This window comes from Etheostoma spectabile, chromosome 3 (assembly GCF_008692095.1).
Source record: "Etheostoma spectabile isolate EspeVRDwgs_2016 chromosome 3, UIUC_Espe_1.0, whole genome shotgun sequence".
NCBI classification, from domain to species: Eukaryota; Metazoa; Chordata; class Actinopteri; order Perciformes; family Percidae; genus Etheostoma; species Etheostoma spectabile.
In genome coordinates this window covers 28,556,909-28,581,585 of record NC_045735.1, presented here as the reverse complement: position 1 = coordinate 28,581,585, position 24,677 = coordinate 28,556,909, and the positions used below count along the sequence as shown (strand labels likewise).

Genomic DNA, 24,677 nt, shown 5'->3' with positions numbered 1-24,677 from the left:
CTGCCCAGGAATAAATTACTTATGCTGTCAAAGTTTGGCATTAGAATCAGCATCCAGCTATCTTTTAGCCAAAAGACACTTGTCTTTTAGTTTTTAGATTTGCACCACCCAGACATACTCTTAATAGGGACAGTGTGCGGGAGACTAAACTGCAGTCTGCCTGCCTGTTTGTCTCCCGTTAATTATCTTTGTTTTGAATCTTCTTTGTGCTGATAAATCATAAAATAAAATGTTGTGCTACTTAAGATGGCTCAAACTCATATCATCATTTAATCAGGAGCTACACACCGGACAGTCAGGGTAGTGTCAGATATATTTATTTTCTAGTGTGAACAAAGAGGTTCTGTCTTGGTCTTCACCTCTTCCGTTACTCAGATTGTAACCTTGACAACCGTGTGAAGGTCAGTGGTGGAGGGGGGGGGTGCCAACGGAATGACTGCTGCCATGGTGATAGAGGACAGAAAAGAAAAGGGGTTGCTGTGGCTTCTTTTATCAAAGCAAGGCAAAGTTTGTTTTTCTCCTGTGAATGTGTGCACCTGCCTTAATGCATTGAAAAGACAAATCAGTACTATGCATCTGTATCCAAAAGGGTGAAGCATCAGGCTTTAATGTGTCTAAAGATCTTAAGATCTTAAGGATTGGTTTTGGAAAGCTACAAGTAAGGTGTGAGGTCTGAGTCGAAGTTTATACTTACATTTAAGATATTTAAGAAACTCCTTATTAGGTCACTGAAATTAGCAGGTTGATTCACATGTGATTGTGCTGCGTTGTCAAACAAAACACTTTAAGTCACCAGTTTTTTGACTTGCCTTGAGATCTTAATTTTAACCCTTGTGTTGTCTTCCCGTCAACCATGAAACACCATTATCGCTTTTTCCGACATTTTTTGTCACTTTTTCAATGTTGTGGGTGCTTTTTTGGTGTTTTTTCCAAAGTTATTTGATATTTCTAATGTTGACATTGTCAGCGCTTATTTCGAGGGCCCATCTTTTGTGATTAAAAAAAACAAAAAAGGGTCCAATTTGAGCCGAGGACAACATGAGGGTTAAGCCTTTGTCGAGGACTAGAGGGCGTCTAATGGCTAATGTATTTGCAAACACATATTGAAACTTAACATATCCAGCAGAAAAACAGTAACATATACACACTGAGAGAAAATCCAGGATCCCTTGACTTGCTATATGTATGACTCCCTTCACCAGTCACTGTTTTTAGTCTCTCTGCTATTTCTCGCTTGGCTTCACTGTTTTTCCCCTACTTACTATATGCCTGTAAACTCAGCAGAAGCTTAAGCTTTTACGAGGCCCAGTTAGTAGCTTTCACAGTAAGAAAAACAAGTTGATCACTGGCCAATGTTATGCACAGATAATTATATCCAAGGTTAGCGTGACATGGTGGGCACTGTTCCAGTTTGCCCCAGATAGGTGCCACGCAGAATGCCAAACCTGAGCCAGTGATGTGCAGCAGAGAGATCAGAGCAGGGAGCTCATCGATCCACTTCCAAGTCATTAAACCCAAGATTGGTCTTATCGAGCAAAGCAGCGTCACCCACATGAGATCAATATTGGATAGAGAGATCTGGCCTGAGGGGAGGGATGAGATAACAGGAGTTGTGTGTAGCTAGCTACCGTGCCAAAAAAAAAGACAAAAGGAAAGCTGAAATAGATGTATGATTAAATTGCATCAGGATGTCACACTCCCCACAAAGCTGTTCCACCACTTTCACAGGAGTGTTGACAGCGTAAGAAAATTAATGCTCGGCGCCTGGGTAGCTGGCTATACTATGACAATGACTTTTTTTCAAAAAGATTTACACACTATACTATGACTATGACTTTTTTTCAAAATGTCCGACATGCTATACTATGACTTTTTCAAAATTACAAAACTGGGACTTTTTTTCAAAAAATGTTGACATGCTTTGCTATGACTTTTTTGACATGCTATACTATGACTTTTTAAAAAATACTATCCTATGAAATGTTTAGACATGGCATACTCTGACTTTTTTCAACATGCACACCCATAGATAAAGGTTGACTTTGGCCCTTTGCATGTCATTCCCCCTCTCTCTCTCCCCCATTCATGTCTTCAGCTGTCCCATATGAATGAAGGCCAAAGAATGCTCCCCGAAAAATATCTTTAAAAAAGAAAAGAAATGCTGCGCTTACAGATCTGGATAAAACCAAACAATGAAAGGTGGATTACTGCTGAAATGATCAATTGGTTTACCTGTTAGTCTTGGTTGTAATTTAAGCTATAATAAAGTTGACTTGACATGACTAAATGATCAATAAGTTAATTTCAAAATAATCTACATATTATGCGATGGTGCCACAATGCAAAAATCTCGATGAGTGGGACGTCCGTATACATCTCAGTGAGATCAAAACGAAAGACAAATCAGAAAACAAAGAGAGGGATTCATAACATTAAGGAGAAGAGGCCAGGACAGAGGAATGAATGGAGAGATTATCTGAGTAGGTTGGCCTGTGTGTGGATTATAGACCGGCCATCTGCCACTATGGGATTATAATCCTCCAAAGAGACAGACAGAGAATGAGGGGACGATGTACATCCAAAACCCATGTACTATGTATACCTCTACACAGCGAGGCAAAGATAAAAAGAAATCAAGACAGCAGTGAGCGACGCACCTTTGACCAAATAAAAGTGTTTATACTGGCTAAATGTTAGATTAAATTGAGAATAAGCAGCCAAATACCATCTTTTGCACTTGACATTTTCTAACACTTTGATCCCCGGCTCTGTTTAAGTGTGAGTCTAAAGTATTGCAGCATCCTGTCTTTAATTCATGCAGCTCATAAAGGGATTGAGCTAGAGGTTAAAAGAAAAAAAGTCACTCCTCTGCCCTTCTCTTCCTCTCGTTCTGTGTCTCTCTGTCTGGCATGACTCCATATGAACCAGCAGAATGACATTCCGACCCTGACCCACGCCAACCTCTCCCTCCCTCCCTCCCTCCCTCCCTCTTCCACCATCCCCTTTCCCACTGGCCGAGTCTGCATACACTCAGACCAACAGCTCCTCCCCGTTTCCAGTCAGAACCAGAGAGAGAAAGGCGACCGGGAGTGTATTCTGCTTTTTACTGCTCCCCTCCCTCCCTCTTTTTCTCTCTATCTCTCTCCCGTTCTCACACCCCTCCTCCAGTCTCTCAGCTTTGGGGAAGCAGCGATCAGACCCTGTCCTTCTCTCTTAGCAAAAAGACAGACCAGAAAACAATCAGAAAACAGAGATTAAAAGCAGAGGGTGAAAACTCAACTGAAGGAGAAGCAAGCAGCAGAATTGATCTTTTTGATCGAGGACTGGGTGGAATCCTCTCCTCTTCCCTCCTCTCCGCCGGAATACTACAGCAGGGCTGGGAATCTTATCCCAGTCCCGCTCCTGTCCTCCCAGCTCAGCCAACTCTGCTTTAGGATGCTGTGAAGGATGGTCCACCAGGAAAACTGTTCTCACCAGGTAGTTCTCAGAGCTACATGACACATCACATTAGTTTTGTTTAATTGTCAATTTCTTTGCCACTTCGACAGACACAAGATTGTCTGAAGTTGATGTTAGCTCCGCTGATTGTACAAATATGGTTAATCTCCTCAATGCAGTTTATTGTAAATCCGTGAATTTCCCTTTAAAACTAGGACATTGTTACTCTTGCTGAGATGTAACAGTATTTCTCTGTCTTTTGTGGTTACGTGATTGTGTTTTGAATCTGATGGCTGGCTGGTTGCTAAGAGAGCACTTGACTCAAGGGAATAATGTCGTACCTCCCCTCCACCTCCTCATCATCCAGCCTCATCAATTCATGTCAAGGAGGCATGAGGTACCCATGTAACTGCAAGTTTATTGTGTTGTGACTGAAATGTATTCTGCGCTGTTAGTTTCATGTAGGAGAGTGTACACAACAAAGTAAAAAAGAGAATTTAAATGTGAATACTTGTTTGGAGGGTTGTGTATATGTGTGTGTGTGCATGTTTATTAGTGGGTCTGAGACATGTGTTAGCAGTGTCCCACTTTATCCAACCAGGAATTGGGAGGAGTGAATGAGTTATCATTAAAGGAAAGCAAGTGCATCACATCTGCTTCTCTATAACCAGCTCTGCTTGGGAAGAAAGTCTGCAATGCAGTGGAGATGGAAAGTGGGAACAAGCAGAGAGGTAGATGAAAGGCAAGAGAGATGAGCTGAATATGCTGGGGGGGGGGAGAGAATTGAGGGGGAAAGATGGAGGTTCTTTGATGGGGAGAAGCAAGTGTAGAACCAGGAAGCGATGCGTGAAAAACTGCAGAGGAAGTGATGATCAGAAAACATAAGGGTCTTGTGAGATGTATCTTGTGGGTGCACAGCGTGTTTTATTAACATGGGAATCAACATGAAAACTTCAGAGTCAAAACTCTGTCCTACAACATTTCTTTTGGGTTTAAATAGAGAAGCATTTTGGTGTATGCAATGAAAAAAAATGTGATTGATCCAGCTACTTGATCAATCACATTTTACACATACTAGACATAGATTCTAGTGTGTACTGCTGTTTTTCATGTAGTCTTGCAGTTCTAGCTTAGCTGAAGCTGGCTTTGAGCTGGGTGCTAACAAGTATAAGGGCTCCCCTCTCTGCTGTTATCAACATTTACAAAAGCTCATCTCTTGTCAGCTCCGTGGCCATGCCTGCCTTTAGGATTTTGCTGTTAAAAAACCTCAAAAAGACTCATCTGACAAAGCATTTTAATCTTTGTGCAAGTTCCACATATTTGTATTTGCATTACATGAGAGTAGATTTGTGCTTTTGAGGGTGCAGTTGTGTAACAGGATAAGGATTTCCTGCCATGTTTTGTGGCAGATAAAAGCTAGATCGAGCAACAGACGGATTGCAAGATGGAGGGAAGGATCAGCAGATAACCTAAGAAAAGCCAACGGGCTAGTGGAGACAGCGGGAGAAAGGCAGAGGTCAAATAGTATCGGAAAAAGTATTGATAATACAAGCTGAGCCAAAAGAAGGGAGAAGTGTGTAGAAGGAGAGAAATGATAAGGGCTTATGTCTTTCTGAGGCAACCGAGACGATGAGACAGGATAGGGCGGATGGAAAAGATAATTGACATCAGTTACACATAAGGAATTAAAATTTAGGGAGGTGTTGAAAAGAAGTTTATAGACTACGGAGGGAGAGAAAATGAAGGGAGATGGCTTTAATGCAAGGGATGTATTAGAAAAGAGAGATGGAGCAAAGGAGATAACAAATGAGAGTGGTAAGCGGAACTGAGGGTTCAGGCTCTGATAAGAGCGACTCTCTAGAGGCCCCTCAATTAGACTGGTAACCTGGCAACCAGCAGGCAGACAGCGCCCCTCACACACATAAAACACACACACACATAGACATGGAGGGATGGAAAGAAGCAAAGCTCGATGGGGGAAAGAACAGAGGAATCGTAAAGGAAATGGAGGAGTTTAATGAGGGGATAAAATGGACAAGGAGTAAACAGATTAAGTGGAAAAAGAGGGCGGTAGGCAGGGTGTTGTCCTCTGTCTTATGGAACAGTCCATGTCTTGGGGCCATGTCTGCTTTGGTTAACAGCATCATTGCTTGTCTCCGCTTTAATTAAGATGTGATCCTCATCTTTCTGTCTTTGGCTGCTGCAAAGACGAGAGAAAAGACAGAGAAGGGCACGGAAAAGAAACATAGAAAGCATCTGTCCTTCCCTGTTTGCCCACCCCATAATGTTTGAGGCAAGCTCTCACTCATTGTCAGAAACCATTAGCCAATTAAGTCACAGGCTGACCCCTGGAGAACCAATAAAGCGACCATTTGTCCCATAGTCAGACAAAACCATCCATCGATTTAAGCCATATCACTTTTAAACCATGAGGCCAAAAACATTAGATGCCAAGTGTAACAAATCATCTACGGCAGCTATCCCCTTCATCTCGACGATGCTCTTCATTTTTATAAAGTGCTTAGGTGATCCAAAAGCTCGTTTACTAGACGCCGAGGTCTCAATATGTCATCCTGTTTTCAGATTCTCATTTAAATCTATAAATCAGCAGCGGAACCAGCAAGGTGAAGGGCGATGGTGAGATTTATCAGCTTGGCCGCAGTGTGTCATCCCGGCTCGTAGGAACACTGTCAGCTTGCCAAGGCCTCAGGAACTCTGAGAGAACGTTGAAATCCTGTCACATCTCTGTATTTGTGAGGTTTGATGTGTATTTATGTTACGCATATGTGTATACAAGCTCATGCAGTTTGTCATACTGGACTGGAGAGAGATGAAGGAGAGCTCTGGTGTCTGTGAAACAGTACACAAGGTGTGGCCTTGTGAATTATAAATGAGGACTAGCAGTACAGGAGATACCACTGATGGATCATGCTTGAATGACAAAATTGATCAATACGGCCGGATGAAACCTAAAATTATGGAAATACTGACATTATAAATTAGTGTTGTTTGCCAGGAAGTAGTTATAGCATGTAGTTCCACCTAAAACCACAAATGGCTGTGCTTTGCTGTGCAGCGAGCCTGTTTTTCATTCAAGACAAGACTGTACTTTGTCCTAATATTATATACTATTTGCCAAAACTTCAGCCCCTCAAACACTGGCCTCTGTGTGAATTAGCGGGCTTCCCGGTGGGTCGCCCCGTGCTCCTTTTGCAGCCCAATTTGTTTGGAACACAAAGCATCGCCATGGAGAAATTCTCACCACGTTGCTACAGCAGAAGCCCCCGTTCTTTTCCTCCTCTTTCCAAAATAAGATCAAATTAGAGTCCGTAGCACATTCCTTGCATAAGTGTCAGTATCTGTGATCCGGTGTTCAAAAATCACACAATTATAAACAAGGATAAGAAGGGTACAAAAACCCATTGTGGGGCTGATAAAAAAGAGCGATCACAGGTTTAGGTGCATTTGTATCAAACAAATACATGCTCACATACACAAACACACACACACACACACACGCGCACACACACACACACAAAGCCACAAGGCCTTGGATCCCAGGCTTACAGGAGGTGCCAGGAACCCTCTCTCCCACAGTCACCCTCTGTTCACTTGGAACAATAAGCCGTTCTGTGTATGTATGTCTGTCTTTCTCGCTGTCTCTCTCTCTCACTTGCTTGCTCGCTCTCTCAGCTGACCCGACAAGTCAAGCACCAGAGGTGTGTGAGCGCATGTGTGGGCGTGCGTGTGTGCTCGCGTGCGTGTGTGTGCGTGTGTGTGTGTGTGTGTCAAATATGCAGATAAAATTATCCCCAGTCTTTGGCCTTGAACTGTGATTTAGTGTATGTGTGTTTGTAGATTCCCATTGCCAGTGTCCTGTGCATTGTTAACCCTTGCAACCACTCCTTCTCCACCTTTTTTCCCATTTGAATCAGCACTGAATTCACCTTCACTATGAAGTCAGCCTCAGTAATGAGACTCAGCGGGGCAGACTCTGCCCCACCCTTCAACTGCAAACAGGCCACCCTCGCTCGCAACCAACACTGGTGCATAATTGGTGCATATATGGCGTGTGTGTGTGTGTATGTGTGTGTGTGTGTGGGGGGGGGGGGGGGGGGGGGGGTAGCAGTCCGCAGTCCAATGTGGGTGGATGCAGGAGACAACCAGACAATTCACTACTCTACCATAATCTTGGGGATAACACTGAATAAACCACTTCCTATTTGTGTGATGTGTGTGTGTGTGTGTGTGTGTGTGTGTGTGTGTGTGTGTGTGTGTGTGTTCAAATGCTCTTTGATGTTATCATGCAAATGCATTATTCTCCCAAATGTCTTCATCTCTGATTTTCTTTTCTCGTGTTCTCTCTCTCCAAAGAGTTTCTATGTGATCCATGTTCATCAGCCTTAGTTGACGTTTTGTTCCTTCCCGTCTTTCTCCTCTCATCTCTCCTATATAGATGTAGCATGTTGTCCATAGCTGGCTTTTTTATTTCTCATCTGATATCCCTGTTTTCCCATAAGCTCCCTGACTCTGTAGTATGATTCATCCTCTGACTCAGTCTGCAGGTGGAGGATTAATGCTTAAAAGAAAGACACAGTATCCAACTTCTAACAGCATTTTGGTCTGCTTAAGGTCAGGGTTCAAGTTTTTTGAATTTCTCCAAGGCTTATGCGAGGGCTCTTGTTTCAGTTTAGTAGTTATATTTCCAGTTATAGTGCATTTGTCATTTCAACTGTGCAGCAAGCTGCATGTGTGACTAAATGAAGCCTTTAACTGAGGATAAGAGGGATAAATCTGCAAAGCCTCTCTATATTGGTGCCAATGTAATACCTGTGTTTTAGTACCACTACCAGAACAACACTTAGTGAGTACCTTACATTTAGTAATCCAAAAATATTTTTTTCATTTATCAAAATAAAACCAACTTCTGAAATGCACCAGTGTCTAATTTGTCTTAACACAAACTGTCAGAATTGCCTAAATAAAATACTCAATCAATCAAGAAAATGAACCATTATTAAATTATAATCATCATTATCAATCCTACACTAACGGGATTAACATTTAATTATCAAAGAGTTTAAACACAATCCCCTGTTTTGGTGCTTAGGAATTCTGAGTTTATTTCCACTTGAACACTGTAAAGTTTTTTCATTTTTGTGTGTAACCAGTTGATGGTTTGTGTGAAGTCATTTTCCCCTGCAACGCGATCTCGCAGCCATATGTGGACATAATTTAATGTCTGGGCGGCTATGACAAATATATGAGTCACGGGTCGATAACGTCTGGCTAAGATGAGATCATTACACACTGTGGAGAGCTCAGATTGAAAATCTAAGTCACTGATACAAGGCACACACAATGTCTGTGTGTCTGAGTGAGTGACTTTGTGTGTATATGTCTGTGTGCCAGACTAATGGTCCATTGTGCTCTGTCAGGGTTTATTTAGCTGGCCAGGGGTGTGGGGCTGCTGGCTTTGGAGTCCAAACAGGGCACTATTTTTACCTTAGCAGGAAGGGAGCACACTGCTTCCTGTTACATATACACACACACTTTCACATTTTATTTTGCCTCAAATATGTAGGCTAATCTGACTTGTAAATTAATCTCTCATTCACAAACATACAAAGAATTGTAAGCAATTCTAGATAAGAGGGTTAGGAAGCTTAAAAGGAGAAATCCGGAAAGGAGCCCTGGGCATAACAGAAGGCCAATACGTATAGACAGAGAGAAATAGTGTCCAGGAGACGCTCCAGACACAGCAGGATTCATCTAAACACACAGACACATGGACACGCTTAACACAAGTACATTGCCATAAACACACACACACACACACACACACACACACACACACTGTGGCTATCCCATGGCTGAGGTGTCCCTTTCCAAACTGGTTGCGAGCAGCTGCTGTCCTCACCTCAGGGTGTGAAAACGGAAAAAAACACCAGTGTGAGTTTCACCCTCTCTCTCTCTCTTTTGCTCGGTCTCACTGTGAGAGGCCGCCCTGACCAAAGGGTGGAAGGCGGGGAGGGTCTTAAGGGGCCTTACCTATGACCACTGTGCTTTCACAGTCCTGTGGGTGAGGCAGAGGAGTGGAGTAGTCAGAAAGTGCAGGGAAGTGAAAGAAAAACAGTGTCACAACATGTAAGAGAAAGACGAGGAGAAGCCACCAGTGAAGGAGTAGATGTTGTGTGCGTGTGTGAATGTGCGTGTGTGTGTGTGTGTTGGACCATGGCAGGGGTGAGCTGGCTGGGAATATGATTTGTACTGACTGACTGGGCTCAACCTCAGGAGTCAGCCTGGACTAACCTACTGACTGGGGAGTAGAGAGGAAAAGACAGCAAGAAAGGAGGGAGGAAAGGATGAGGGAGACGCTGGATAATATGGATGGATGTAGTGGAATGGATGATGTCATCAGGCAAACGTCCAGTCTCTACCTCAATGATGACTACAAAGAGGTAAAGGACCATGTTGTGTCTCATGCCATGCTTATACGTCCAATTATTTGGAAGGAATGAATGCTGAGGGCTACTGGAAAACTCTGTGTGGTGAAATAGAAGTGGAATGTTTTTGGGCACGCATGGGATGTGACTATGTGATGGTTTTCTCTTAAACTATGTGAACTCACACATGTACAGCTACTTTTGTGTGGCATTTTAGACACACTTCTTCTCTTTCTTGACAAGAGTTAGATAAGAAGAATGAATCTTGGCAAAAAAAGTGAACAAGGGTCTTTCTTGATATTACTTTAAAAGGGTTTTTGCGTGTTGTGTGTAGCTATGTGACACAGGCCAAAGACTGAGGCTGACGTAATGCTTAAGGTTTGGGTATTAAAGTGCTTAGATATTTTGGGCAAAGCTATGACATAATAGTGTGAGTAACCAGGCGTTTATCCTCGAATCTGCTTTAGTCTTTGGGAGAGAAAAAAATAACTGATTTCTCCAGTGAATCTTTTCCCACAAACCCATAGTCTGGCGTTCTCGCAGAGAGAAAGCTCAACTGTCACTTGGAGATCCATTGTCCTGTCTAAACCCACTTCATGCTCCCCATCTCTCCTTACTCCCTTTGTCATTTTCCCCCCTTTTCTTTTTATTTCATCCCACCATAACCCTCCCCCAACACCACCAAACACACACACACACACGTACAGCCTTCTACCTTCTTGCTGAGTTGTTCTCTTCCTATCTGAGTGACAGGAACAGCCTTGCACTGACCTGAGGCTGAACTGTATGAGAGGTCAGAGGTCAGGGATGGAATGCTGCACTGCCTGGACAGACAGGTCTCCGATAGCACGAAAAGAGAAGACGGACTCACACACAGGATGTAGAATTTGTAGTGTGGAATAGTTGGACATATCCCTCCTGTTTCCAGTCTTTACTCTAAACTAAGCTCACCTGCTGCTGTCTGTTGTTACATAGTGAGCATAAATGAGTGTGGTATAAACGTCTTACTCAAGGCAAGAAAACAAATATGTGTATTTCCTCAAACGTCCAACTATACATTTAAATAGAATATACTTTGACTTTGGACTACATTTGCGTAGACCTGTGAAGCTATTCAGCCCAGTCAAAACACGCTCACACACGGAGAGAGAAGACACAGTGACCTTGTATCTGTTTGTAGAGCTGTGAGCTCAGCAGCCGCTCACTGCCAGGCCTGGAAAACATATCAGAGTGAAGCTTTTCCAATTCTTCAATACACATGTCATGTTTTTAACTGTTGCTTCACTTAAATCGCCCTTATACTCATAAGAGCTGGTATTTGCGGATCTGTGTGTGTGCTTGTGTGTGAACAGTAGGTTCTTGTGTCAAACCAGGGAACGAGGTATCGGCCGGTGAAAAGCCACCATTGTGCACAACCGAGACGAGGAATGGAGGGAAAGAGAATAAAGGAGAAAGAAAGAAGTATAAATAAATTAAGAGGTGACACATTTTAAAAGACGTGGTAGCATACTGCAGGGTAGAAATCTGTAGACATGCAGAGACACACACACACACACACACACACACACATCCACATGTGCATCTCTTAACCACTAAATAATTTGTGGACACAAGAGCCAGCAATTTAGATGAAGATGCTCTTTGTTAGCGCCAATAATTAAATTAATCTCCATCCCCTAATAAAGATTTTTCAGGGAAGATTTGAGGGCTCAAAACTAGCGCCCTGTTGCCATTGGCAGCGCTAAATCACCCTCTAGGTCTGTCGGATGAATGGTTTCAGGGCAGAGTGGAGGAGAAAATGTCTTTGTCAATGAGATGTTTTTCAGCAGAGGAAATTACTTGGTGAATTTCAGGAAAAACACAAATTAGCCCAATTGTGTTCCTCCCAATCTAATTTGGACGGGGACAGCTCTGGCGCTCAAGGCCAGGAAATGAGGGGAGGTGGTTAGGACTGTCACTCATTCTCTCTCTCTCTCTCTCTCTCTCTCTTGCTCTACTCCCTTTCCCACATGCATCCTGAAATGTTAATGCAATGGAACCAGCAATTTTCCTGTCATCATCATCATCAGCAGCTCTGAGAATTCATTTACTTACATGATAGCACATCAAATCCATGATGACAAGAAGATAAGGTAGAAGAAGACCTATTGCTACAGTATGGAGGATCGAGGAGTTGTGTAGAAAAGGAATGAGAGGCAGGAGCATGTATTTACTACCCAATTTGCACCTCCACCCCCTCAGTGGCATCTTCCACACCTTTGTTAATGGTTTATGGGGCTTCCATGATGACTGTTTTACCACACTAGGACCACCCAGACACACACACAAGCACTCAACACCAACATGCTGTATAAACAGATGACAGGAAGTTGTGTTGTCAGACAGGTGTGAGATGCAGAGACAATGTCCAGCCTGCTACCTGATCACTTTTGACTAGAGGCGCTTTATTCCTCTTGTATTATCAACGTGAAGTGCTACCGTTGATTTTACCTTGGGCAGTGCATCCTGACTGTGCTTACAGTCCATTCAGTCCAGCTGCTAAGTTTTTAATTCAAATCAAATTGTTGTTTAATCGATTTGTCGACCAACAGAAAATTAATTGGCAACTATTTTGATCACGGTTTGAGTCATTTTTAAGCCAAACGCCAATCATTTGCTTCTTTAGTGTGAGGATTTGTGGCTTTTCTCTATTTTACATAAAAGTAAACTGAATACCTTTGGGTGTTGGATGTTGGTTGAAAAAAACAAGACATTGAAAGACATCACCTTGGGAAGATGAACTTGTTTTCAACATTTTATAGACTAAATAATTAATCAATTATTTACGAAAATCAGCAGATAAATCAATAATTAAAATAATTGTTAGTTACAGCCCTAGTCTGATTGACCAATTCTCAATCTAATAAATGATAGAAGCAATACAAGTCACCCTGACTGAAGGGTTAGAACAAGCATGAATAGTGCTGTGTTGAAACATTGCTCTTATCACTGCATGTCAGTAGCCTTGTATGTAAAGTATGTCCTTGTGTTGGTTATATCATTTTTGTATAAGTCACAAATGTTATTCAAAATGGCGTATGAATAGTGTATGAAAAGGTGTATGAATAGTTGTTCATTTTAAGTCATTGTAGCACATATGCTCTGTGTTCTGCCTCATATATTTAAACAACTCTTGGATGTATTAGGGTAAAAAGAAACTGTCTCTTACTGTTGATGGCCTAGTTTAAACTGACTTTCTGATTTTTTTTTATTTTGGTTAGGTTATGTAACCTAATGACCATTCAGATAGTTAATTAACAAGTTATTAGCAATTGCTAAAGATGTAACCCTGATTATCCAAGTTATTCCAATCTCTAAGTTAAGTTATCAGAGAGTCTTCCATTGTGAGAATTGACTTTTTTATTTGGAGGGAGTTTGTTAAACCACTTTGTCTTTACATCAGCACGCAACCCTCTAGCAGAGAGTGTGTGTGGTCTTTGTGATCCTGAGCTATAAAGTTCATGGAGTTGCTGTTTGCCGTATTCTGATTAAAGACGTCCCCTGTGCCTTCGTGAATGTGTTCCACCTGGACCTCAGCACAACTCGCATTCTAGTTTTTTTTTAGCAGCACTCACTGTTGACAGTGCTCAGTGAACCTGCTGCTTCTGGTTTTCGTCTTTGCTTGGAGCTTCTGTGGAGTAACGTGACTGACAGTGGGTCAGGTGTGTTGTATGAGTGATGTACTTGTACATAAATGTGTACCTGCACTGTACCACACAGGCTGCTGTTGTGTGCCTATGAAGCAATGAATTGAAACTCTCAAGTGTGTTTATTTGACTCTTTAGGACATAGGAGCAATGTGTGTGTGCGTGCGTGCGTGTGTGCGTGCCTGCCTGCCTGCCTGCCTGCCTGCCTGCCTGCCTGCGTGCGTGCGTGCGTGCGTGCGTGTGCTGGCAGTGCCAAGTGTGTCTTGCGGGCTCTTGTGTGGAGTGGGATTATGTTAATTTGTCCTTGGTGTAGGCACTCTCACCAACGCCTGCACACTATTGTCAGGAGAGACAGACAGAGAGAGAGGAAAGGAGAGAGCGAAGGAGTTGAGAAAGCGAGTGGGAGAGAGGTGAAGCTGTGATAAGCAATTTGGAGTGGGTAGAACAGAATGAACAGCAGAGAAGAAAGGCCTGAGGCTGATGGAGGGAAGTGGAGATGGAAGGAGATGAGTGAAAACAGGGATAATGAGAAAGAGAAATAAAGACAAATGACTGGTAAGGCTGAATCAGGTGAGTTAAGAAAACACGGGAATGTGAGGAACAAAGTTGGAAGATGTGTGGGGAAGGAAGTGAAGAGGGGCAATAATGGGAAAGAGACAGAGCAAAAGAGTAAGGATTGATCACCTCCATTCTACTCTTTTATATGACTTTTTTGGTCATTTTTCCTTTATTTAATAGTAAGAGTAGAGATAAAGAGCAGAAATTTGGGTGAAGGTAGAGACAAAGCGGGAAATGAGGTCCCAGGCCATGGATGGTGCAGTTACATGGTATACTTCTTTATCCATTAGGCCATCAGACACCCCTCATAAGCTTTTTAAACCTTCAAATCTAAAAGATTTAAACTTGTGGTTCCAGACCTTGGGTCCATGGCCCTTCAAGGTGTCCGAGTCACTGTGTGTCACTGTGTGTTTTGCAAAAAAGTTCTTCAATAATCTGGGCTGTAATGCATCTTTGCAGCAGTATGTAAGCGCTACAGAAAATGTTATTTCCATTCCCATTTTATTAGAAACTGTCATTAGTTTGCATCTCAGTTGGATGTGTTTACCTGCTATCAGCAAAGACGAGACATCCTATGTGGACTGGCGTGTGTGAAGTGCTGCCAAATCTGAAGCTGTGCTGAGTTAGGAATTCAGGATTGGGAAGAGGCCCTGGAATTGTGTAATGTTGGGATTCTAGCAGATTTAAGCATGTGTGAAACAGCTATTACTGCTCTTCCTCCGGAGTTTACTATACGTAAACTTAATCCTCTTTTACTACCAAAATACGAAGTGTGGATTTGTAGCTGGAGAGATGCCAGTTCACCTTCTGGGCACTGTCAAGCTACTCTTGAGCAAAGCACTGTACCCCCCCTTCAACCGATCAGCCCACTCACTTTGACATTTCTCCACTTGTGCATGAATAGGTTCTGAGCGTGTGTGTGTGTATTACAGGAGTGTAATGTAGTGATTTCTAACAAACAGAGTGTACATTGTATTAAATAAAAAGTATTAAAAAAATAAAACCCACTGTGTGTGTGTGTATGTGTGTGTGTGTGTGTGTGTGTGTGTGTGTGTGTGTGTGTGTGTGTGTGTGTGTGTGTGTGTGTGTGTGTGTGTGTGTGTGTGTGTGTGTTCTCTAAGACAACAGCACCACCTGCTTGTGACTTCTGATAATGCCAACTTGTTATGATCCCTGCTCAGATATGTCTTTTCTTTTCTTTTTGTCAGTACTTCAGCTGACTCCACACTTTGTATCAGAGCTTGTTAGGATAACACTGAAGCTCCTTTTGCTAATTAAGAGGAGGCTGATGCTATAAATGTGCTTGCACTTGTGTTTTGGACTGCCAAAAAGTGCTCAGGGTAACGGAGCTTCTATTTGTGCATACAGCTGGTCATGTGGGGGGAAAGTAAGGAGTTAGGCTGATGCCATAAAGCTATATATAGGTACCTGGGGTTTGAGGTGCCATGACGACAAGCATCCACCTTGTAGGGTCTTTAAGCATGACTCTGACCTCATTGTAAAACTACAAAATAATTCATTAACAAATTCTCATGTCTCAGCGTATTGTTTGTAATTGTTTGTAATTTTTAAATAAAAAGCATTTGATCACAGAAATGATCCTAAAAAGCTAACCATATTGTGATAATGTCCTATTGCAGGCCCAAAAAAATGAGAGGGAGTCTATCAGGCAGAAGTTGGCCCTGGGCAGTTTCTTTGACGATGGGCCAGGCATCTACACGAGCTGCAGCAAGAGCGGCAAACCCAGCCTGTCCTCACGGTAAGAAGACCTTTGTCATACTTCTTTCTTAAATAATAAACATGTGACCGGTGGTTTTCTAATATTTTCTGTGGTCTCATTATTCTCTCGAGAAGGATGTAGCTGAAAGGCGATCATACACAAAGATGTCAAAGGTGCATGAATTTTAGCGGTAAACAAAAGTTAAAAAGAAAAACGCACTGAAGGGTTTGAATCCGAAAGTCTAGAGTTGCTTTCATAGGTACCAGTAAAGAAAGGACAAACAGGGAGGAAGTGAATGACAGGAAGCAAAAAGGAATTGTGCAGCGTGAATGAGCAACACACAGTCAGCCCCTGTTGTTCTCACTTCCCAAAAGACCCACACAGACATTTACTACCACCTCCTACACTGCACCTTACTGGAACTAGATGTTCTGTACACACTCCAGTGCTTATTGTATTCCTGTGATTCGTATCACATGGATTTCTCAATATTGTTGCAATAGATTGGCGACTAAATGTCATGCCTAATGCCTCATTGGGGAAATAGTTATGATGACAGTAATGTGTGAACTATGATAATGCTTGTCTGCGGCGGCAAAGTCCTAGACACACTGTATTAGAACCTAAATGGATTACTGGATTTTTTTAGGCTGATTACTGAATTTAAGGAAAAAAGAAATTCTTCCAGCAAAAGAAATGCCTGAACACCATCTCCAAGCCACACAATGTATTAAAAAAAATACCCTCACACCTATGTGATATGGGGTATATTTACACCCCTTCAATTTTAAAGAATTGTGACCAAGATATGTACTGAGTGAGACAATTTATAGGTGAAAGATAAACTTATCAGTGCTCTCTCACAACAAACTAGGTTTTTGATACTGCCTGTCCTGGAAAAAAAACAATCGACCACTCAGGTCCTACTTAAATCGGGACTGATTGGATCTATTCTGTGTTATCGTCCAGCTCTGTTTGTAATAATTACTGCATTGAATAAACAGATTATTGACCCACTGATCTGTGGATCTCTGATATTCTGCTGCTCCGTGGCACAATAACACCCCCATCGGTCCAAGGCATATTGGATCAGACCTAACGGAGGCTTCCTGGATCGATCCGTATTGAAGACAAGAGGGGAGATGATTAAAAACACAGGCCTTCCTTAATGCTACCCTTTGCTCTGGTAATGAAGGCAGCTAGCATTTGCCAGGATCTTCTTTCTATTTTTCTTAATAATGTTTGCACTTTTTCCCTCTTTAACGGAAAGCGTAGTGCACACAGTTCAGTGTGCATACTCACAGTACTTTAAATCCTTTATCAAGGCAAAGCACTTTGTGGAACTCATCATAATACAATAGGTCATATGTATTGGCAGCAGTGCTGTTGACATTGCTGTCGTTTTTTGGCCCTGGTCCATGTCAATTATTGCAGAAACTGGCAACATTGAACTGACTTAACTCTTATCTACATTCACGCTAATAATAACTTGTTGCCCCCCTTTTTGAATCTGCCTCTGTCTCTTCCTGTAGGCTGCAGAGCGGGATGAACCTACAGATCTGTTTTGTCAATGACAGCGGCAGCGACAAGGACAGCGATGCAGATGACAGCAAGACAGAGACCAGTCTGGACACGCCTCTGTCCCCCATGGTAAGCACTGATGTCCACACGTGCACGCTGAAGCCCACGCAGAGTTATAATAGTATTTCGCAGAATTCAAGAATGAAAGAAAATGACTTGAATCTTGGAATCACAGTGAAATGTGTAGTACGAAACAGTATACAGGGCTGATGGTGTGAAAGTGTCAAAGATCTGACTGTGTGAAAGCGAGATTGAGGCAGAACAAGAATGAAAGCAGTGAAACGGGGGAGATATTCATTATGAATCAGAGTGATGATCAGCGCTTCAGATGCTATATGAATTTCTTTGCTCATGTTTTCTGGCCTGTTAACCAATTCATGGGTAGCAAATGAGAGGTGAATTGGAATACGCTCACCATGGCCATGGATGACTGGCCACATTAACCTCTTGACACCCTGAGACACATTTAACAGAAAGAGAGGGAGAAAGAGAGAATTATCATCTCTTTGCATGGTTATCAGCACTCTCCTCACATCCCATTTGATGTACAATGACGTTCCTGTCAGTGTTTAAAATCTACATACCAAAATGCCAAGGATACATTAATTAAACCTTAATCTTCTGACCAGGAGTCTCATTTATAAACGTGGCGTACGCACAAAATGGGGCTGAATATGTGCGTACGCCACTTCCCACGCAAAGGTTGTGATTTATAACTAAACAAACTTGACGGGAGAATGTGTGGTCCTCCACGCTAACTCTGACCCATGCGTACGCACATTTTGGAGACAATGGGAAATGGCGATGCAGATGGTTAGGTGGTGAACTGATGTCAGTCTGCAGAAGGTAAATGAGGGAATAATGATTACTTGTAATATTTTCAAGTATTAATGCCTCACACACGTTTTTTTTTCTCTCCATCAGATAAATCCAGCAGTGTTATTTGCACTTGTACTGAGTGATAATTGTTCAATAAACACCGTGTAAAATCCAACTCAAATCTTAAATCAAATTTTGTTCTTAATGGTTTAATTCGGCGCTGTCTCACCGTCACATTGTCCGCTACAGGACAAGTGCAGGAGGATGAGATGGCCCGCCTCCATGGAATACATGGTACCATACCCTACCATTAGATAACGGCAGAATACAGTGTAAAAAACTAAATAACTGTCTTTAATACTGAATATATATCATCACATGTCAAAGTCTGAAAATACAGCTGTTAGCTCTCGCACAATCGTTACACTTAATGTTCTTGTTGTCGGTCTGAACTTTAATACTGTTGGTGACAAAACCTGCATGAATAAAAGCGTGTTGTCCTTTTAAACTTTCATCTTCAAATTGTATATCTGGGTGGAGGATATAGTTGATGCTGTGCTTCTGGCAAGGTGTTAACAATCACAAATTGTTGTAAACAAAAATACTGCAGGGACCCCCCCCCAGTGCGTAATGCTGGATGATGGCACTGCAGGAGGACTAACCCTAAATGGAAGAATCAGGAGAGAAAGAGACGTCAGGGGCCATGACGATGACTGGCTATTATTCCCATTTAAATTCCATAAAGCTGCACTGTTGGACCTATGTACTGAATTGGGTCCTGTAGAGAGGGCAACGCGTCGGAACCGTGATGTCCCGTTCCAAACACAGGTCCTCGCAACTCTAGAGCCAACCAGCTGTTTACAGCTATGTGTTTTATATAAATATTCTCAGAATCTTAAACTTTATCCCTAAGACTTGTTTGGATATAATATAGTTCAGGTGAAATCTTATCATATACCTGTGTGTCTGGTACATATCAAAGCTGTACAAGAGTACCGTAATGCCTGTGTAGTCAGGTTTACCTACACTTTGAGAGAACAGGCCGAAATTATTGTTCACTTTGCAGCAGTTCCCGAGCATTTTTCCCCCGTGTTTTTTGCTTTTTTTCCGCCAGTCGTTACGATTCGGCGTGATTTGGCATCACAATAAAAAAAAAGGACTATTTATGATTAAAAATGGGCGCGTACAGGTCGGAACAAGAGGCTGATTCACATCCGTACACTTGTGGGTAATCTGTGATTTATAAAGGGAACATTGCTTACAGATGTGCGTGCACACGGTTTTATTAATGTGATTTGTTTTGGGGGGCGTACACCATTTTGGGCTTTTGGGCGTACATGCACTTTTTTACATTACATGTCATTTAAATTATACTTTTATCCAAAGCGGCTTACAATACATAAGGAACACATTGGTTGATGTATAGCAGTGGGAACCGAACCTGGATCTCCCACGTTAAAGGAATGTGTCATTTACACTGCGCCACCAACATCCCCACTTTTAGTAAGGATCCTACACACAGTTTTATGAATGAGACCCCTGGTCTTTTTTAACTTTCCTTTTCTCCCTTATTTCTTATTTGGTTCATTGTCTCCTCCAGATTTCATTCCACCTTGCCATAATTTCTTCTGTCTTTTCTCCCTCTTCCTCTTTCCACCACGTCCTCCCTGCAGTCCAAGCAGAGTTCGTCCTACTCAGATAGGGACACCACAGAGGATGACTCTGAGTCCCTGGAGGACATGGACTTCCTGAGTCGACAGAAGAAGCTGCAGGCCGAGGCGAAGCTGGCTCTGGCTATGGCCAAACCCATGGCCAAGATGCAGGTGGAGGTGGAGAAACAAAATCGCAAGAAGTCCCCAGTGGCCGACCTGGTCAGTACCACAAATACACTACAATGCTTCCATTGGCAGTGTCGATTTATATCAATAAGGACAACATGTCCAAAACTAAAGGGAGAAACACCCTTCTTATTTACTATATGACCGCTTTTGTCTTCAACATAACAGAATTCATGTAAATGTAATGGGCTAGGCCAAGACTTACCGGTGTGTAGTTTTTAACAGATAAGGTTAGCATGCTCTGGAACCAAGAGATCCACTGATTAAAAACAAAGACAAAGACATGTCTAAGACAAAGGCATATTTGCAATTTCAAGCTTTTGCTTTTACTTTAAATACGTATTTGTTTATTACCAATTGATCACAATGCTACTTGAATGTTAAGGGTGCTTCTCGTAGTGATGAACTCGCCAGTCTCTGCTGTTCCCCTCGGCCCTAAGGAGCTTTATAGCATCTATCAGCTCATTGTTTAGGTATTTTTGGCCCACAACTTTACTGTTTTAGTTTATTATCATCACTATCATTAGTGAAGTGTTTGGCAGCCAAGCAGCTGTTTTCAAGAAAACACTCCCACAAAGTTAGTGACTAGCTGGTGATGGGTGTGGAACATTTAGCAGGTTAAGAGGCAGATATATTTCTCAGGATTTGGTGGAGAGAGGAGAGTAGACATTGGACTTACATTCAAGTATTAGCCAGAAACTCCTAATCAATGTTGCTCCATGTCTGCTGGATGTGTTAATTTGACAAATGTTTGCTAAGAAATTCACCATATTAAGCAAAAGTTGATCATATGTTAGTGTTTGCTCATTTGTTTTACATGGCCAAAACAAGTGATATTGAAGGTCAAGCCTGTGACATCATCAGCCTAATTGATGCAACTAAGCAATCAGCTGGCACGCTTGGAATTTATGAACACTTGTGTTTCCTCATTTTGTTGTAGTAGGAGGAAGGCTTTGACATTATAAATCATATTTTCACCTAAAAGGGGAACACCACCTAAACTTAGATTTCAATATTTCAATTCCATGGCATAGGAAATAAGCATGAGCTACTCTCTCTCAACAACAGAAACCAGAGAAGAAAGTCTCCAACTAGTGATGCCGTCAAGTATAAAGTCTGGAGCTGCTGCGTAGACAATGAATGGGAGATTTTGTGGACACATGGAATTGTATGATTTATTTTTTATTCAATGTTCTCAGTTCTGAAACAGAATTTGTTCCCACATTTTAAGCATTCTTTGCTGTCAGTGTCATCCATAACAGTTCTAGACTTTACACTTGATGACATCACAAATTTGAGCTTTAGCGCTCTATTTTTGCATTTGGGAGAGTTTTTAACATTTAATAATATTTTGGACTGTCTTAGACTATAGCATGTATGCATTTTGAAAATGAGCGTAGTTTCCCTCTAAAGATGAGTAAGATAGTTAATTGGAGCAGAGAGCTATATGATGTATAACAATACAAGCTTTTTGTAATTTGTTTTTTACTGTTTTAGACAACAACCCCTCACGTATATTGTGGTCAAAGGTCTATCATTTGGTCCATTAGTCAAAGTGAATGAGAAAAGATGGGTAGGTTGTGTGTCAGAAACGTATGATTAGTATATGGAAGCCATGGAAACGGGTAATATTTACTTGTGATGATGTCACAAGAATCCACTTCCAACCCTTCCACTGTTCCCTCTCTTCCTCTGCCCCCATTTAAAGGAAGGAAGGTGATGACGACCCTGCTCATCGTTTTTTCATCCGTTTTTATCTGCCTCACTGCCTCACACACACACACAATATTTCCACACGGACTTGCAGGCAGAACCGCTTTACTTATTCAGAGAAGAGAGGGGCAGCTCAGCCGGGTCCATCTATAATTCATACACCGGAAAGCATTGACTTCAGTGTCGAGGGATGTAGCAGTGCTCAGCAGTCAGAAGACATCACTGTCACATCTGGACCGAACACACAGTGAATATTAAGATATATTAAGGCTACAGCCGCCTGCCATGTCCACACCCGAGATCTATTAAATTGAAGCAGTTACATGTGCCAAATGCTCCCCTGGAACAGTGATCCCTAACTAGGGGGTACATAGAAGGATAGTGGAGTAGCTGTACTAGAGTGAAAAAAAAATTAGACACATTTTTGGAGAGGTGTTGAATATATTGATTTCGATGGTGTGATGTTGGTCTTTACCTTCTGCCAGCCTGAGTCAGTTGTAACAGCTTAAAGCCATGTTTTGTCACAGGAATTGCATGAAATAATTAGCTAAAAATAACGGATAAATGGTTGAAACACTTAGGCAAAAGTTAATTATTAAACAGTTAAAACTACATATGAAGTGCATAAACAGTGGAGTTTAGTTTATATCCCATATACAAGGAAAAAATAAATAAAAAACAATGAGTCAAGTCGAGTTTGCTGTAGATGTAGGCAGAATCTTTTACTTATTACAGCTACCCTTTTTACATTAATTATTTTGTGAAGTTCCCTTTAGATTTATATACTTCAGCATAGATGAAATAATGAGCCAAAACTAATGGAAAACAGCAATGGATAAATGGTCAAACTTTTATCAAATTATTTTTTTGTTCGCTTAAAGTAATAGATAAAAAGTTGAAATAGTAAGTTCAAAGTAATAAACAGTTGAAATGAGTTGAAAACTAAAACTAATAAATAGTTGATATAATTAGCGGTAATTGATGGATAAACATATGAAATAATAAGCTAAAAATCATATTACAATTAGTCAAATGAACACATTTTAACATAGCGGAGGTACAATGTGCCAACTGTGTGTCTGTGTGCTGGAAGTGCCTAAATCTATACATGGAAGTACTGAGAGAAAGCCAAAAAGTCATAGAGAGAAAATACGGGAGAGATTCAGATTCTACTGTAAAGCCTCAGGTCTCTCCCATGAATTCATTCAGAGAGAAGTGTAGTTCCTCAATCTCATATTGAGTCATTGCTGGATGTCTGTTCGCTGGTATTTCAACACTTAGTCAACAATTTGTAATTATATGTATGATAACAGAAACTCACACACTGGTCAGCAGTCTGTCCTGTTGAGTCAGGACCAACAGCAATCTTAAACCGTTGCACTGGCTTGGTCTCTGACATCACATTTCTCTCAATGTTGCTCTTTAGTCGTCTTAGCTCGCCTTGTGAGCTTGTCAAGTCTCTCGAAACTGAAAATGACACATGGCGGCTTCAAGTACAGTTGCATCAGGGCCAATGTGAAAGCGAAAGTAAGCGTTCATGTTTTCTCATTGTGACAGGAGAACAAGTGGGAGGCAGAGAATTAATGTGTGTTAAAAGGAAAGCAAAAGAATGTAGACCTGTTGGACGCGAGTGGTGACAGAGGAAGAGTCTGGGAAACTAAAAGCAAATTATCTGCCCAACTGTACCTGAGAACGCACACGCGATGCTTTGTGATTGTGTTGCATGTTGTGGCTACACTGAAGTTTACTGAGAACATGGAGCCACTGATGGTGGCGATGGGACTCATTAACCCATATACAAAGCAAGCAGAAGCATTGGCAATTATAAATAAAAGCAATGCCTGGAGCCATTTCGTCTCAGGTACTAGTCAATACAGTAACTGCTTCAAACTTCCAGGACGCTGTATTATATGGAAGACTTTCATTTTAACTCATAGGGGAATAATGTGTAAATTCTCATCCTTTATTATCACTCCACCTTTGTTTGTGATTACATAACGGATGTTTCACTACTGTAGATGAATAGGAAGACTTGGGAATTTTCAAACTACCAGTAAAAAAAGCAATCAAATTGTAAATATATAAGGAGACATGAGGCTTGCACTGTTTTGTTATGGGTTTATGGGTAAAAGCATTCAGTGAAGAGCATCATCACTGCTGGCCTCTACTGGACAATGAAAACTTCACATGTGACCGAGTTCATCTGCTTCTAAATTGTGTAAAGCACTGTCGACCTTTGTGACCAAACAGTAGTATCTACTTGGAATTCCCCAAAATTACAGTCTCCCTACACAGAGAGGTGAAAACGTCAAAGAAATAGTGATATTCCCTTTAGTTTCATCAGGGGCGCTACCATGAGAAGAAGAGAGGCTGGAAAGCAGTCGTTTTTCACAGAAAAGTGGCCGGAATTGTCATTTAAATGTTATAAAATAGTGAAAAATACCAATAGCCAGTTATGAGAGAGAGAAAATCAGACAATCTTCACATCTATAAATTATTTAAACAATTGATTGATTGATGTTTAATACAATACAACTGACTGATGGTTTCAGAACTTTATAATGTAGATGCAGTGAAAGACCTTTCTGATTTCAGTCTGATTCTGATTCTGATTCTTATTTATTTAATGATATGTCTGAATTTCACATGATAATAGGTCTTTGAGGTTTACAATAATATGCAGTATCTTTTTCTTGCAGGAAATAAATTGGTTGACAAAATGTCTTTAAAGGGAAGTGCACACATCTCTGAAAAACAACACGGCAAAAAAGTGTGTAGCTGAACCCTGTTTCAACCTTTAGATAGAAAAACCTCAAAGGTTTTTTTCTCTTCATGTAACCATGTTTCTGTGTGTGTGTGTGTGTGTGTGTGTGTGTGT

At 41.5% G+C, this 24,677-nt stretch overlaps 1 protein-coding gene across 7 annotated transcripts in view; it reads left to right on the top strand.

Moving 5' to 3' along the window:
- Positions 1-24,677, top strand: part of schip1 (schwannomin interacting protein 1) — a 241,589-nt gene that overhangs the window by 213,638 nt on the left and 3,274 nt on the right. For 5 of the 7 annotated variants that reach the window (XM_032506384.1, XM_032506392.1, XM_032506408.1 and 2 more), the window contains 3 exons: positions 15,769-15,887; positions 17,381-17,498; positions 19,922-20,119. In XM_032506384.1, the coding sequence (XP_032362275.1) occupies positions 15,769-15,887; positions 17,381-17,498; positions 19,922-20,119 (435 nt within the window). Of the gene's footprint in view, positions 1-3,140; positions 3,478-9,495; positions 9,900-15,768; positions 15,888-17,380; positions 17,499-19,921; positions 20,120-24,677 lie in introns of those variants that run through there. The other 2 variants (XM_032506425.1, XM_032506414.1) reach the window with 2 other exon arrangements.